This window comes from Brachyistius frenatus, unplaced genomic scaffold, assembly GCF_029030835.1.
Source record: "Brachyistius frenatus isolate BFR_SWC_R1_liver_20210118 unplaced genomic scaffold, ASM2903083v1 Contig_21, whole genome shotgun sequence".
In the NCBI taxonomy this organism is placed as follows: domain Eukaryota; kingdom Metazoa; phylum Chordata; class Actinopteri; family Embiotocidae; genus Brachyistius; species Brachyistius frenatus.
In genome coordinates, this window is record NW_027210620.1 from 3111054 (window position 1) to 3127285 (window position 16232).

Sequence of the window (16232 nt, forward strand, 5' to 3'; positions counted from 1 at the left end):
GTGAAGGGGGTTTCGGCTGGTAGTTGAGGTTTCACGTGCTGGTTGTCCAGCATCTGTCAGCAAACATAAGAAAAGCTGATTTGGAGGGGAAAATGTTTACACTACTGGGCCCAGATGATCTCATTAGAACAAAAATCCAAGCCAAGGCAAAGAGTCAAAGAGTATCAATATAAACCCATTATTAATATTCTAAATGTCTTCTTGACGATGATTTAAATTTGTATGAATTGCAGGACAGAGACGAATGCCTTGAATTACCAAACATTTGCGGGGAGCGAGTGAAGTGTCTCAATACACCAGGTGAGTTCACCACTCATAGCTGCAAATTAATGAGTCAAAGTTATTTCTTATTTTCGAAAATGTCTCTAGGAGTTTACTGAAGCCAGAGGAAGCTGAAGCGTTGTTTGTCTGTGCAGCTGTCTGAGCCCGTTTCTGTCTTTCATTTTGTAGGAGGATTCAGGTGTCTGGGAGTCTCCGAGAGGGAGGGGGCGATGGGCCTGTGCGGTCGCGACTACTTCTACAACCAGGAGCTGCAGGAGTGTCAGGCCTGCTCCGACTGCGACGGAGAACACGTCGCTGCCGCCTGCTCAGCTGCCGGCGACGCCGTCTGCGGTCAGCTCTCGGAGAGCCGGCTCTCGCAGTCCTGGGCGGCGAGCGTGGCCGTCCCGCCCGCCAGGGCGTCCGGCGCCCACGTCTTCCCCGGCCTCCAGCTGAACATACGAGGCAAGGAGGGCAGCGAGCTGCTGTCCAACGAGGCGGGGCAGGTGACCTTCCTGCAGCACGGCCTGGTGTGGCTGGATCACAACTTTGCCATAAAGCACAGCTGCAGGAACTTCCTCCAGGTGGGCATGAGGCTCAACGGCAGCCAGGAGGAGGAGGGCCGCGACCTCAGCGGCGTCCGCATCGAACAGCCGGACGGGAAGTACTTCCAGGGGGTCAGCGTGAGCAGCGGGGTGGAGGTGGAGCCCAACCACACCTTCACGCTGCTGCTGAAGAGCCCAAACCAACACTGCAACCAGAGCAAGGACCTTCACGTCTACGACGTCTCCGCTCCCTCTCTGAGTGTCCTCTGGCTGTCCCACGACACGGGCGCCGTCGCCATGACGGCCCAGATGTCGCTGCTGGCGCACTACCAGACCAGCTACCGCCCGACTTTCCGCATGACCTCGGTGTCCGACGCCTACATGGTCGGCCTGACTCACGACAGTCGCGGGGTGCGCTTCACGGAGAGCGGCGTGGTGAAGTTCGTCCTGCAGCAGGCGCTTTACTCCATGGGTCACACCTGCGTCCGAGAGGGCTTCTCCCTGATCGCCTACACCAACCGCAACGGCACCGGCCAGGAGGCCACGCAGGCGTTCAAGGCGGGCGTTAACTACAGGGACACCTCCATCACCCTCTCCGGCGCCGTGAGCGTGGACGGCGGCGACACGCTCAGCTTCGAGATCACGTCCCCGTCCCAGTGCAACATCCGCTACTTCGGGGACAGCACCGGGATCAGCATGTTGAGCCTCATCTGGATCCCCTCGGCCGCGGCGTCAGCCCTGACGGCCACCGTGTCCAAGACCGGGCTTCCCTTCGGCGCGGTGAGGAACAAGCCGCTGTCGTTCCAGCAGATCGGTCCGGACGCGCCGCAGGTCCGCTTGGCCCGCTCGGGGGAACCGAACGGCCGGAAGAACTTCATGTTCCACGAGAAGGGGACGGCGAACGTGGCCCTCAACCTCAAGCTCATCCACTCCTGTAACATAGTTAAGGTGACTCTGCAGCGGGCGGCGGGTCAGGGCGGGCAGGCGGGTCCTGTGGCTCAGCAGGTGTCTGGATCGATGCCCGAAGGCAGCGAGTGGGCCAGCATAGGACTGAGAGCCTCGTTTCAGGTCCAGAACGGCACAGCTCTGTACGTCACCCTGGACTGCATCCGCGGACGAGTTAACCAGATCACACACGAGGGCGGCACGAACATTTCCATTCTCTGGGTGGCGGTGTGATCCGAACAGAGGCGGCATCGGACATCTTTGTCATCAGTACATTTTTGTTAAAAAAAAAGAAAAGAAAGACGGTTTTGCACAGTTTTGAATTGCAGAGCAGATTCAACATTTACCAAATCAAATGAGAACACTGGTTGATGAAAGAGAAACATCGTCATCTATTCCACATGTTCTGTCACGTTATTGTTTTTAATGTATATTTCTTCAACTGTTCAGACTTTTATTGTGAAATGTTTGTGGAGAAAACTTAAGTACTGCGTTCGCTTGAAGTACTTCGGCTGGTTGAGCAGCGACCAATTCTACATCTGTGTGTGTGTGTGTGTGTGTGTGTGTGTGTGTGTGTGTGCGTGTGTGTGTGTGTGTGTGCGCGAGTGTGTGTGTGTACATGCGTGTGCAGTGGTGCCCATGTATGTATGTGCGTATGTACACACGTGTTGGCATGCCTACTTTTGCATTACGAGTCATTTAATATGTATATCCTTCCATCCCTGCATATATTTAAAGTGCATACTGTATGAAACAAACCTTTTTATATGATATTATTACGGCCTTTGAAGCGATAGTTTGATATTTCGGGAAATACATCCATCCACCTTCTGGAGGAGAGTTCGATGATAATCTGTAGCTGGTTAGTTTATTTTAGCACAACAGCTTGGAAGAGGGGGAACGTCTAACTTGGCTCCAGCCAATAGAAACTCGAACACCGTATATTTAATAGTTGCAGACGTGTATGACCAGCGACAGACGACAAAGGCTTGATCGCCACGGTAACAATGATAAACACGTGATTAATGTTGTGACACGGTTTGGTTAGGTTTAGGAACCAAAACTTCTTGGTCAGGCTTCGAAAAAACAACAACAACGCTTTGTTACTTTAAATAAAAACACAACGTCGGTTACTTTAAAAAGGTCAACGTCGACTGTATTTGTATTTGATCCAAGCGGCAACCAACAGTGACGTCTCCGTTTGTTCGGGGACGGACGTTATCAGGCCGCGAGTTCGGATTTTGGCCGTCGGCCGTCTCGCTCGCTGGGAGCGGGTTGGAGCCAGAAGCGACCACATTTTGACCATTATTTTCAGATGGACCGCCAGAAAACTAAAAAAGAAAGAAAGAAGGGCTTTACTTAACAACACTATGATAACATGTGGAAAAATTTTTTATGACTTTGCATTTCATGAGGGAGGTTTTGAATGGGAGTCTACGGAGCCGGAGGCTTTTTGGAGCCAGCCCCTTCTGGCGCTCGGCGGTATTGCAGTTTTTTCAGACCCGGAAGCTACGTCCACTGTTAATTACAGTCTGTGGTTTCATCCATTCACATCTCCAACCTGCCCTATTCACACTTACTGTAACCTTCTAGCTGACAAATATGTTCATTTTTTCCCCCCTACTTGTTGACATATTTGGCAAAAGATGCATAACCATCTATTTAATAGTCTGATAACAGTCAAATCAGGTGAGGGTCGAAAGAAAATAGACTCGTACCGCGAGCTTGAGGGTATGTGCAAGACTATTTTTTTTTTTTTTTAGCTTTGACTATAGTAACTTCCTGGTCTCCACTTAGTCGCCTGGCAAATGCTCAGAGACAAGAAACAACCTCTCACAAAGCACAAGATATAACTTGTAAACCGTTGAGCTGTCAAAGTGCTGGTGGGTGAAATTTGTATAACCAGTGGACAGAGCCGAGCCAGCTGTTTCCAGTCTTCATAATGACCACACAGGTATGACAGAGCTATCAGTCTTCTAACCTCCAGCAGAAACATGTCGTATTTCCCAAAATTTCAAAGTAGTCCTGTAATGTTCAGACGAATTTATCATAAAAGACCTGTTCATTAATGTAATGTAGTAACCTTTAAACGAGCAGGTATTTTGACATTTGATGTTTTTGGTGATATTTATTTTACGAAACAGGATTTTTTTTTTTGGGGGGGGGGGAATTCCACTATAGAATACGTTTGTCAGACGTGAGCGAATCGAGGAGGAAAAAAAAAAAACGTATGTAAAGTATACGATAAAAGCGCCGAGCGGACAGTGTTGACATTCGAATACGTGCGGCGATAGCCTCGAACATGTGTTTATTTGCACACATATAGTTTAGCGTCGTGTTATGGAATGTGCAAACATCATACTTTGTTATTCTTTTGCCTGAACGCTGTTTCCCTGTGAAGAGCTGCCCATGCATAGCGCTCCTAATTGCCTCTGTGTGTGTTCTGTCCTCCGAACAATTAGGCATAATTAAGTGTTTCGGAGAGTTGGCAGCGAAGCCGGCGCTGAAATTCTCCAGCTTCGTTCTCACTTCATTGCGCTTCAGTGATGTTTTTTGGGTGCTTGTTTGGCTCCCTGCGCACGTCGTTGTGGAGCATCAGTGTTTGTACTCCTCTTCAACACCAAATAAAATATACCTGTATTTTGCCAGAAAAGGAATTTCACTTTCCCTTGGAAAAACAAAAGTTCCCTTGTTGGTTTGACTCCAAACGAAACATCGACTTTAGGCTGGAAAACTGGGCCTAACGGTCCCATAGTTAATCCACAACAGGCCTGAAGGATATGTCACAGTGTTATTGGATGATATATATATTTTTTAGCACCTAAAGGATTCCTGTTGATCCACATCATTTGACCTCGCATGTGACCTCATTTCCAGTACCCTGACAGTGATTTTATGTCGGACTCGCCTATCACGACAGTCAACATTTCGCCTTGAACGGACATTTTTATTTATTTTTTCCATAAAATTGAAGGGTAAAGGTTTAACGTTCAGACACTTCAAACTCGAGCATGCTGAACCTATTTCAAAGGAGCTTTATTCAGCATCAAAGGTGCCAAAATTGCAGACATAATACTTGGAAAATCATACGCCGCATTTTCCTCACAATTGGTCTTAATCAAGTTCAAATTATTCTCCCATCTATTACCCGTAGAAGAGCTGTTATTTGGCTTAAAACATAACAAATGAAACGGAGAGAGAGCGAGAGAGAGAGAGTAAAGGAGGGGAAAAAAAAAAAAAGAAGTCTGGTTGCAAGAAACAATCAAATGTTTCTGTCGGTTGCCTGAATTGGAAACAGGTGTTTCAGCGGAGCATTGCTCCAGATGTCTGACGCTGTAGATCAAATGAGACCCTCAGCACATGAAGACTTTCAGAGACATCAGAGAGAGAGAGCGAGAGGAACGGGGACAGAAAAACAGAACAGGAAAGAAAGAAAAACAAAGGAGGGGGATGTGTGTGTGTGTGTGTGTGTGTGTGTGTGTGTGCGCGCGCAGAAAACTTTCCCTTTAAATCTCCTCTCGTCAGTATTTTCTCAATTAACAGTGGATCAATTGATTTTATTAGCATTGAAGGGCCTCCAGAGATGAAGCCATTGTTCCCCTCAGTGCTTCCTTTAGTTCATCTTTGCACCGAGTTAGCCTTTTTAATTAGCGTTCTTTTAGTTTTTATTGTCTTGCTGACAAATTCTACTCTCATCAACCCCATCGCCAGCAGCTAAGAAAAAAAAAAGAGAGCTCCGATAAGCCTACTTTATGGTACCTGTCGGCCTCTAACTGCAGACAGACAGAGATGGTGATTAGCTGGGGAAGCTGCTAAGTCGATCGCCTATTGTAGAGAGGCAGATTTTTTTTTTCCTCTCGAATGGATATGGACTGACATTTATCCGGGGTTTGTACTGTGGGAGACGGCAGTCTGATTGTTGTGCGATCGAATGCACTGAGGTGATAAATAATGGTGGCACTCTGAAATATGAAGTCTGGCTACCTTCGGGCAACTTTTTTAAACTCGTTTTCTAATTGCACCTGCCGATAGTTGAGGAACTACCCACACCTCCGTCCATACACCACAGCCGATGTTCACTCAAGCTAAAAAAGTAAAAGAGTACAAGATCCAAAAGACACTGATCATCCACAGACAACTGAAATCAGTCAGAATTGTGAATCAATTCGTTGAAGCTGGGCATGTTGCTCAATTTGGACTAATTTCGTCACTTCTTACCTGCAGTTACAGATTTTTTTTTTTGCAGGACTTTTTTGCAAGGTCGTATGTTCCCAGGTACCTATGTTCCTAAGATCCTATGTTCCTAAGATCCTATGTTCCTAAGATCCTATGTTCCTAAGATCCTGTTCTAAGATCCTATGTTCCTAAGATCCTGTTCCTAAGATCCTGTTCCTAAGATCCTGTTCCTTAGATCCTATGTTCCTAAGATCCTATGTTCCTAAGATCCTGTTCCTAAGATCCTATGTTCCTAAGATCCTGTTCCTAAGATCCTGTTCCTAAGATCCTATGTTCCTAAGATCCTATGTTCCTAAGATCCTGTTCCTAAGATCCTGTTCCTAAGATCCTATGTTCCTAAGATCCTGTTCCTAAGATCCTATGTTCCTAAGATCCTATGTTCCTAAGATCCTGTTCCCAAGATCCTATGTTCCTAAGATCCTATGTTCCTAAGAACCTATGTTCCTAAAGTCTAATTTTCCCAAAGTAGGACCAACGTCATATGTTCCCAAGATCCTATGTTTCACACACGTTGGCATGCCTACTTTTGCATTACGTGTACGAGTCATTTAATATGTATATCCTTCCATCCCTGCATATATTTAAAGTGCATACTGAATGAAACAAACCTTTTTATATGATATTATTACGGCCTTTGAAGCGATAGTTTGATATTTCGGGAAATACATCCATCCACCTTCTGGAGGAGAGTTCGATGATAATCTGTAGCTGGTTAGTTTATTTTAGCACAACAGCTTGAAAGAGGGGAAACGTCTAACTTGGCTCCAGCCAATAGAAAGTCTATCAGTAACTCTTAACACCGTATATATAATAGTTGCAGACGTGTATGACCAGCGACAGATGACAAACGCTTGATCGCATTGGGGAACACAGGACCCTTCGGATGAACCGTCGGACCATTTGTCATGTGACCAGCATGTGTCATGACCCTGGGAACATAGGAATAACTCCACATGTTCTCAAACATCCAGCAGATGTCTGCAGTAGCATTCATTTGGGGTCATGTTTATGTTCACCCCCCCCCCCTTTTTTTGTGTGTTTTTTTTTTATCTCCTTTTCATCTGTGATACTTTCACTGCTAAATGCTCCACTATATGTTTATTGGCTTGTTCCTGACTTCGTGTCGGGTCATCTTTCCTCCTAAGTCAGTACAGTCACGTTTTTGTCTGCACAGTGGAACAACGAGAGGAAAGATGGTATCAAATCTGAGGGGAAACTGAAAAACACATGTTACGATCGTTGGACTGAGATCGGACGCCACGGTCGCAGTAAACTAATCAACCAAAAGAATTTCCAAATTCAGCAATTCAATTCCTAAATGTTGTAATTTCAACAGTACCGGAGGTGCCGTGCATTTGGATGGGCTGCAGACTCGCATGCCAAGTGTATCTGTGGCAAAGCAAAAAGACATCATTCATCACCGCAATGCATCTGTTGTGAGTTTATTTGCTTTCTGAGGGTTTTTTGTGTTTGGAGTTCCCTTAAGCAGCCGATGGCATGCGAGTTACTCGAACACAACTCTTTCAGCAACTGAACCTTCCGCCACAGTCTACTATTACTCCTTTTATGTTCAGAAAGCATTTAACTCGATACTCTGAGTGTGTATCGACGTCATTTGTTTGTGTTTGCGGAACCAAATACAACATGGTGTAATTTTTAATGGACACATCAGCCGCTGTGATTTGCGGTCGAGGTGAACACCCTCCTAACACAAACCTGGCCCCAGTCTGCTCCGACGTCGGCTCGGAAAAAGGGTAAAGCCGGAGACAGGCTCGCTTTAATCAGAAGCGGATGTTTCTGTAAGAGCCGAGGTCTCTTGTCTACAGGGAAATGTTTAGACCATGTGGTCAGGTTTGATGCTGCAAAACCATGAGTGTTTTACAGCCGTGCGCTACAGTGGATTTATGAACTGTGAAGAAATTTTGTGAACGTGTTGTTGGTCTTTTTTTTTTTAATCCAGATCATTGGTTTGTTCTGAGAATTAATCACATCCAAATGCTAAAAATGGGAATTATTTCTATTGCGGACACTGAATTCTCTCCATTTTCGAGGTTTTTGCCTCCAACATGAATCATAACCCAGAAAAACACTTCCAACAACTGCTCACTTTATAACACGTTTTTTTTTATTGCCCTGGCCACGTTTAAATCAAAGTTCTCATCTTTCTGTTTTGCCAGAAACTTCCATCCGTCTACACTGACGAGTTGGATGACTTTTAAGTGGATAAAATCCTCTAGAGAGGAAACTAAATGGTGCAATTTGTGCCTGAATGGAAGAGATGCCGTGTTTAAGTTAAAAGTATGAGGCTACATCATTCAGCTCGTGAGCTCCCGGTTGATGTTTGCTCTGAGAGCTTTTAAACTGGAGTTGAGAAAGATTTTACTGTACACAGTGGCTTCCTTCAAAATGCTCCGGGGGAAGCAGACGGCCGCCCACCTCTGAGCCTGGATCTATCAGAGGTTTCGTCCTGTTCGAAGGGAGTTTTCCCCTCCGCTGTTGGAAGCTTCTTCCTCTTAAAGGGGAGTTTTTTTTCCTTCTAGCTATAGCTTAATTTGGGACTTGTTGAATTGTTTGATTTCTCTCTATAATGTTGTACGGTTCTGTTTTAATGACTTTAGTATGTTCACTGCCTTGAAATAACTTGTGTTGTGATTTAGCGCTATATGAATAAAATTTTAATGAGACAAAAGTCATTGGAGGGCCTGTAGGTGATCGAGGCGACGACAGTAACTAAACTCAAGAAGATTATGGTCATGGATGAAAATGAAAATTTGAATGACTGTAATCAAGTCAATGGCAGCAGTTCTGTGGGATTGAGCACGTTAGTTTTACATACAGGTACAAGCACACTTTGCCATTAGCAATAAAAACAAAGTATTAAAGTCAAAATTTGACCTGTTGATGGTGTTAAATGAAAAGTTAGAGAATCACCAGACTTTAAATTATCCTGAGGTGAACTTAACTGTGTCTACTGCATAATGCACAAAAGATTTATCATCTAGGTATTAATGTCACAAAATGTTCCAATCCAATCAGCATGTGGCCATATTTTAAAGTGAAATTTTGACCTGTTGGTCGCCTCGATGAGAGATCAGCGGCTCACCGGCTCAGTGGGATTTTTTCTTTCCTCTGGGAACCATTAACATCTCTACAGAAGTATTTAACAACTTATTTAATCACTATTTAATGGATTGCAGTGGCACTGCAAACCATTAAATAAGTTGTTAAGACATTAATGCAGTCTGGACTGAGTAACGTCCTCCAGTCTTACAACACTGAGGATTAAATCAAATTCCGACATTACGTCCGCTTGCGCTGCCTCTGAGAGTTTGTCCAACAAAAGGTCCGGCCCGTGACGTACTTTAAAGTGCCTGCGCACCGGGATACATCCGTACCTCTCCAAGCCGGTTGTCTTCGTTTCATCACGAATTCTCCATCATCTCCCTTTTTTTTTTTTTTTTTTTTTTTTTGCCGCATCCACTCATCTGTCGCCACATCCTCCCCTCCTTCGTCCATCTGCGCCGGTGTTTCTCTCCTCATTAGAGAGCTTACTGATGCGTGAGGGAACGAGCTGGCAGGTCAGCAGCCACAAACACACAGTGAGATTCATATTGAACAGCCTGTGAAACAAGTTTCTTGGTCTAACAAACAGGAAAAAGTTCAAATATATATATTTTGAATGTTCCTGAACAGAGGAAAATGTATCACAGGTTTTTTTTTTTTTTTTATAGTATAGCAAAAGGGAGGCGAAAACATATAGTGGCACTGAAAATAATCAAGCCGGACATTTTCTATCTCCCTTTTTCCAGACTTGGCAAGGACTCTGCATAGTTTCCTCCGGTGTCCGGTAAATTCCCTGATCACCAGGAATGCAGCATTTAATTTTCTTGTTCTTTAGTTGACCTTAATCATTTCTGCGTCAAGGGCAATCCACAACTCTGGAGCCGTGGGGATCAGTCAGCCTGGGTGTGGAAATAAATACCTGTGTGTGTGTGTGTGTGTGTGTGTGTGTGTGTGTGTGTGTGTGTGTGTGTGTGTGTGTGTGTGTGTGTGTGTAGAAGATGCACATGTTCGCCTATATGGAAAAGGGAGAGAGAGGCCTGTCTTGCTGTCTTCATGAAGAGGCCGTTTAAAGCGCTGATGATGAATAATAGGTTGGCTGAATGTGAGCGTATGAGCCCCTCTGGTGTATATTTAAACGGCAGAGAGATGCTCTCTCACTCATATCAACTCCCCGGTGGTCCGTGAGGTTAATTGCTTTCTCCGGCAGGCGCTTACAGATTAACTATCTCACTGAATGCATCCATACAAATGACTCTGCATATACCACAATAAATTTAGCGGCGCGGTGTGTGTGTGTGTGTGTGTGTGTGTGTGCGTGTGCGTGTGCATGTTTAGGTAGCAGGCGAGGTGCACCGCGGGGTCAGAGAAGCTAATGAATACGACCGGCTCTGACTGGAGAAGTGGAGCTCAACAGCCGAGCAGAAAACAAGACGGGAGCGCCGCATGTATTCAGAAGCATTCACAATCTGGAACCCAACTAACAATCAATTTCGTATTCTGGTGGAGTCGCGAGTGGGCGTGGCCAAATGGCTCGCCAGCGCCCCCCTAAAGAGATGCCCCGGCGGCTACATTCACCTACATTCACGAAATCCGGTGGGACGCGTATGAAAAAGTTACATCGCACCATTACGTCACCTCGACGGGAAGTCTGCCATTTTGAATTTAATCGCCATTTTTGCCGATTCGCACATGTTGTACTTTAGCGAACTCCTCCTAGGGATTTTGTCGGACCGACTTGAAATTGAGTCGGTGCCCTCTTAACATGTTTGGGATTAAAAGTTATCATAAGAATTCGTTTCCGTCGATCGATGTGCCCGTGGCGTGGTGGCCAAAATATGATATAAAAGTCATACTATAGCGCGTCCAAAAAGTGACTCAAAAATGACTTTTAGGTCACTTTTTGCTGTAGTATGACTTATTTTTCATAATTTGGATGACATGCTATGGTATGATTTTAAAAAATTAATCATTACAGAAGGGGGAATTCAACCCCCAAACCTTTTACTAAGAGGCAACAGTGCTAACCACTGCACCACAAATATTCTTTCAAATGTTTGGAATTAAAAGTTATCAAAATAATTTTTTTTCGTCGATCGGTGTGCCCGTGGCAATGCGGCCAAAAAGTGACCCAAAAGTCATGCTATGGTCAAAAATGACTTATGATTTATTAATTTTTTTAAGTCATGACAAAGGGGGATCAAACCCCAAACCTTTTGGCTAAGAGGCAGCAGTCCTAACCACTGCGCCACTAATCTTCCCAGGAGTTAGACAGCATTGTGACAAATCTTTGGCTCACTGCAACCTATAACTCCACCGACCATAAATATGCATTCAAATGCGACCAAAATTGCCGCAGACATTCTGTGGATAGTAACTATATATGTTTTCATGGGGGTCTGCAGTGATATTAAATATCTTCCTGTAATGTGTAGTATACGCAAAACTTTTTCAATTTCTCCAAACGTTTCAACGTCACTAAAAGTTGAATCACCATCAACAGGTGGAATCTGAACCATTAATAGCAACTTGGTGAAGTAGAATCTTTTACCTGTTGAGTTAACCAGACTGTCGGTTGAGTCACTGGAAGCTCTGAGTGAACTCCGTGAAACTTTTTCTCCTGCCGCGACTTGTCCTCTGGCGCCGAAGATAGTCCAGCGGTCTACGACGCCGACCCCGAACTGGAAACGACCTCATGAAGACACGGGTTCGAGCCCCGCCGAGGTAACACACACAGTTCACGGTTTACCCGCCGAGGTAACAACACAAAAGGTTCACGGTTTACCCGCCGAGGTAACAACACGAAAGGTTCACGGTTTACCCGCCGAGGTAACACACAGTTCACGGTTTACCCGCCGAGGTAACAACACCAAAGGTTCACGGTTTACCCGCCGAGGTAACAACACAACAGGTTCACGGTTTACCCGCCGAGGTAACATGCAAGGTTCATGGTTCACAGAGGGTGAGTCCCTGTAAGGGTAAGCCGTTCAGGTTTCTATGTGCAGTCATACTAATACCCAACAATACAAAAATAAAAAAAAGTCCAAAAGTGACTTTTTTTTTTCTTTCATATTTCTACATTATACGTATATCTACGTATATCTACGGACATGATATAGTGGTGTTAGAACAGTTGCCTCACAGAGATGTAACTTGAGGCATAAACTCAGTTCAGAAAAAGGTCATACTCCAAATACTCATGAAAAGTCATCCAAAATATCCAAAGTATGTCGTCCAAAATATTCAAAGAAAAGTCATGCGCATATGGCGATGCGGCCAAATTTGAAGTTTCACCGTCACACAGGAAGTTGATGTTTAAGGTCAAACGATGCTTCAAACCTCATGTCATGCACCAAGTTTCATGAGTTTTTGAAGATGTTAAAGCCGCCAAAAAAAAAGCATTTATTTTATTTTTTTTTTTTAAAGAAGAATAAGGAACAAGATCGAGAAAAAAAGAAAACTGCAAGTGGGAATATGCCGACCCTCGCGTGCTGCACGTCGGGGATCCGGCGGCCCCGACCCGCCGGATCCCCGACGTGAAGCTGCGAGTGCCCGCATATCACTGCTTGCAGTTTTAATTACATTACATTATGCAAGTAACGGTACTTGTTTCCTTAAACGAAATCTCCATTTCTCTCCCACAAGTTAGAGCTTAAGTTGGTCTCTTGAATGAAAGTCCCACATTTTTTTTTTTTTTTTTTTTTTTCAGCCAACCAGCGCTGAACTTCCTCCGTATTTGTACTTTGTTTCGTGACCTTCAACCCCAGTCGTCGCCCGCGTGTACTTTTCACGCCTCGGAGAGGCAAAACGTGACACTGACACGCTTTGGACTCTGTGATAACTTCTCTTTGGTTTTGTCACCACAAGTGATCATACTATACGTGGTTATTTGATGCATTGTTCATGAAAAAGTACTTTTATTAAGTCCTTTTCATGCACACAAGTTTCGAACTCTGAGGTGACGTCGACTCCCGGCTACTAGTTTTTGGAGGAAATGGTTAATAACAGGGCGTGATTAATTTAGCAAGTCTTGCTATTTGACATAATAAATACTGCTTATTGTCCCAGACTGATCTGACTGTGACGCTGACGATGCTCACATATTGTTTCTCTTCGTCGATCCGTCGTGTTTGCTGCTGAAAAGGTGATTCATTTGTTTGAAAACTGAAATTTTTTTTTTTTTTTAAATCGACTTCCGACCTCTGACCTAAAAACTTCTCGATCTGGTAGATAACACGACACGCCGAGAAACAAAACGCACACCTGGTTGACTTCTTCCGCCGTCAACCAAGCGTCCGGCTTCTTCCTTTAAGGCTGAGCAGCATCTGAGTGAAACTAAACACTAACGGATGACCCAGCAGCTTCTGGGTTGAGAGTTCAGAAGACAGCAAGGTGAACGCCAGCAACTGCAGCGGCCACCGACATCTGGCTCGGCTTAGTCATCGTACACACACACACACACACACACACACACACACACACACACACACACACGCGCGCGGTTTGTTTTCAGGAAAGACTTCAGTGGTTTATTGGAGCCGGAGAATCCTCTTTGCCTTTCTGTCAAAGAGCTTTGTTGAGTCTCTTTCAAACCAGCCACCCTGATTTTACCATCTGCCGGTTTGCTCGTAAATCGCAACCACGTTTTGAGGAAAAAGGACTTCAACTTTATGACATGTTTGCAACATTTCTTCTATCTGCAACCTGTCTTTAGAGCGAGCAGCTCTCCTCTTCTTTGTATAACGACGTTTTATGCTTGTCGGATTTACAAGGCTTGCGATACCAACCCACACACACACACACACACACACACACACACACACACACACACACACACACACACACACACACACACACACACACACACACACACACATGGTCGAGGGCCGCCGCCAGATCATCCTCGCGAGGCCTGTGATGAACTGCTCGCATGGGGAACATCTCCGATCACTGTGACGGAGGAACCCGTGTGGGGTTAAAAAAAAAAAAAAAAAAAAGCCATGAGAAATGCCAGACCCGGTCGTTTAATCTTCGTTCTTTTGAGCTAATTTAGAGTCCGTAAAGGCATCGAGGATTTTGGGCTGAGTGGAAGACCGAGCTGCCTGTCAGGGAGATATCAGCAGCAGAGAATCTACAGAGGCAGCTTGTCAAGGTTTATTGAAATTAATTTGGAAATCTCATGAAACCAGGAATCCAAAATGTGATGTCAAGAGCACACATAGGTAATTCTTTGATGATAATTAATGGCAAACGAGCTGACAAGTCATTTTGTCTGCGTGTGTGTGTGTGTGTGGCTCAGCAGGAAGCGCGTTGGATGGTAAAACTCCCCGTGTGGGCTGTGAGCTGGGGACGCTCACACAATGGCTTTAAAACTACGTTTTACTTTAACCGCGGTGCATTTTATATAAAACTTTAATTAAGATTGACTGTCTTATCATAAAAATCCTATTTGATGATGCTTTTCAATTGATTGTCTAATTTGTCGATTTTTATTTGATGTCTTTCTTCGTGGAAGACATCAAATAAAACCCAGAGTTTTATAACTCGGGGTTTGAAAAGTACTCCGTTATTAAGTGAAATTTAGTATTTGGTTTATTTTAGCACAATTAGGATTGAGAGCCCAAAATTACATTTGGATCGAGGGCCGTGGGCCACAAATAAACGTTTATATTGTGTGAAATTACATTATACAATATATTTTTAATTAAATAATTAGAAATAATAATAAGAAATGAATACATTTCCAATAGCACAAGCTACTGCTACGAGCTAGTGTTTACCTGTACACAGGTGGAGGTGAAACTGTGTTGAAATCATCTCGTAGCCATTAGCTGCTGCAGGTTTCTGCTCAATATTCCTTTTAAAATTCAGGATTTCACGCCGTAAATGCTCAACATGTTTAATATATACAGTGGTGGAAGAAGTACTCAGATCCTTTTACTTGAGTAAAAAGTACCAATATAGCGAAAGGCCTGCATGTAAAAATCCTATTTAGGTATAAAAAAAAAAAATCAAATAAAATACAGAAGTTTGTGCAGCAAAATGCAGTAAAAGTATTTTATTTTCATTTTTTATGTGGTACTGCCCTTTATGTTACTTCAGACCGGTAATCTAAAATATGTATTGATGAATGCTTTCCAAACTGATTTATAAATAACTTGGACACATCTCACCCAACTTAAGCAAACAAGAGGGAAATTTTAAACATACATTTTTTTATTTTTAATAAATAAAGTAAATATATTCCAGAAGTCTGAATGACCTTTTGGTTGCGGTAGAGGTAACAGAAGAAGATGCTGCAACGTAGTACAAGAAGAACATTAGGTGCTGTTGTCAACTGGAATAAATGCAACAAAAAAAATGTGTCTGCAGAAAGTTCAACAGTGAAACGAGGCTGAAGTCTTCAGCGATGCAGAATCTCCCCGTAACTCATCTGCATGTTTTGGATTGATCGGGTGTCGGAGATCGATCATCTGGGTCCACTTCATCAAACTGCTGTGTGGAAACGGTTAACCAACTGAATGATTACATGTCATATTTGTAACGTTAAAACCATCTCATTTCCTCTGAGTGCCCTCAATCCGAGCCAGCTGAGTGTTCTCCCCAGATGTTTTTGTTTAAATCACACGTCTCTCTTTTCTTATCAGGCGTGGGGGGTGGGAGGGATGGGGGGCCTTTATGTGTCATAGATAAACAAATAGGGTCAATGCTCCGTCTGGTTTGCGGGTTCAGTATTTGTCAGACAAGACGGCGATTATTCTCACGCTGTGGTTTTCTTTTTTTCTTTTCCGTATCTTGAGTGGTAGAGAAGAGGAAAACCATCTGGGAACCTTCTTTTGAATTGTTTTGGGGATTGTTGCTTCGTTGCTTCGGACTGAAAAAGGATGCTGTAATCGGAAATGATCGAGAGGAAAATATAGAAGAAATAACAACTAATAGGGATAACGCCGGGAAAAAACCCTTTTTATTTGCCAGAAAAATTCCAGCCACATTTGCAGGACATGCCTGTTCGGAGTGGGAGGTAAAGACCCACTTCCTGTTGCTCCCTCCTCATAAAACTGAGGTAGCAGTGCCATCTAGAGAGAGGATGATGCTGCTCATAAACAGCATCATTAGTTTTCTCTGAAGTGGCATGGGATGCTTCATTTTTCGTTTCTTTTTTTAAACTGTGATAATGATTAATTATTA

At 44.1% G+C, this 16232-nt stretch overlaps 1 protein-coding gene across 1 annotated transcript in view; it reads left to right on the forward strand.

The window, feature by feature from the left end:
* The window catches only part of nell3 (NELL (neural EGFL like) family member 3), a 25546-nt gene extending 21145 nt beyond the window's left edge, over window positions 1-4401 (forward strand). Inside the window, exons 4-5 of the mRNA XM_069696673.1 lie at window positions 234-300; window positions 451-4401. Of these exons, the coding sequence (XP_069552774.1) occupies window positions 234-300; window positions 451-1982 (1599 nt within the window). The 3' untranslated portion in view covers window positions 1983-4401. The remainder of the gene's footprint in view (window positions 1-233; window positions 301-450) is intronic.
* The last annotated feature ends 11831 nt before the right edge of the window (window positions 4402-16232 follow it).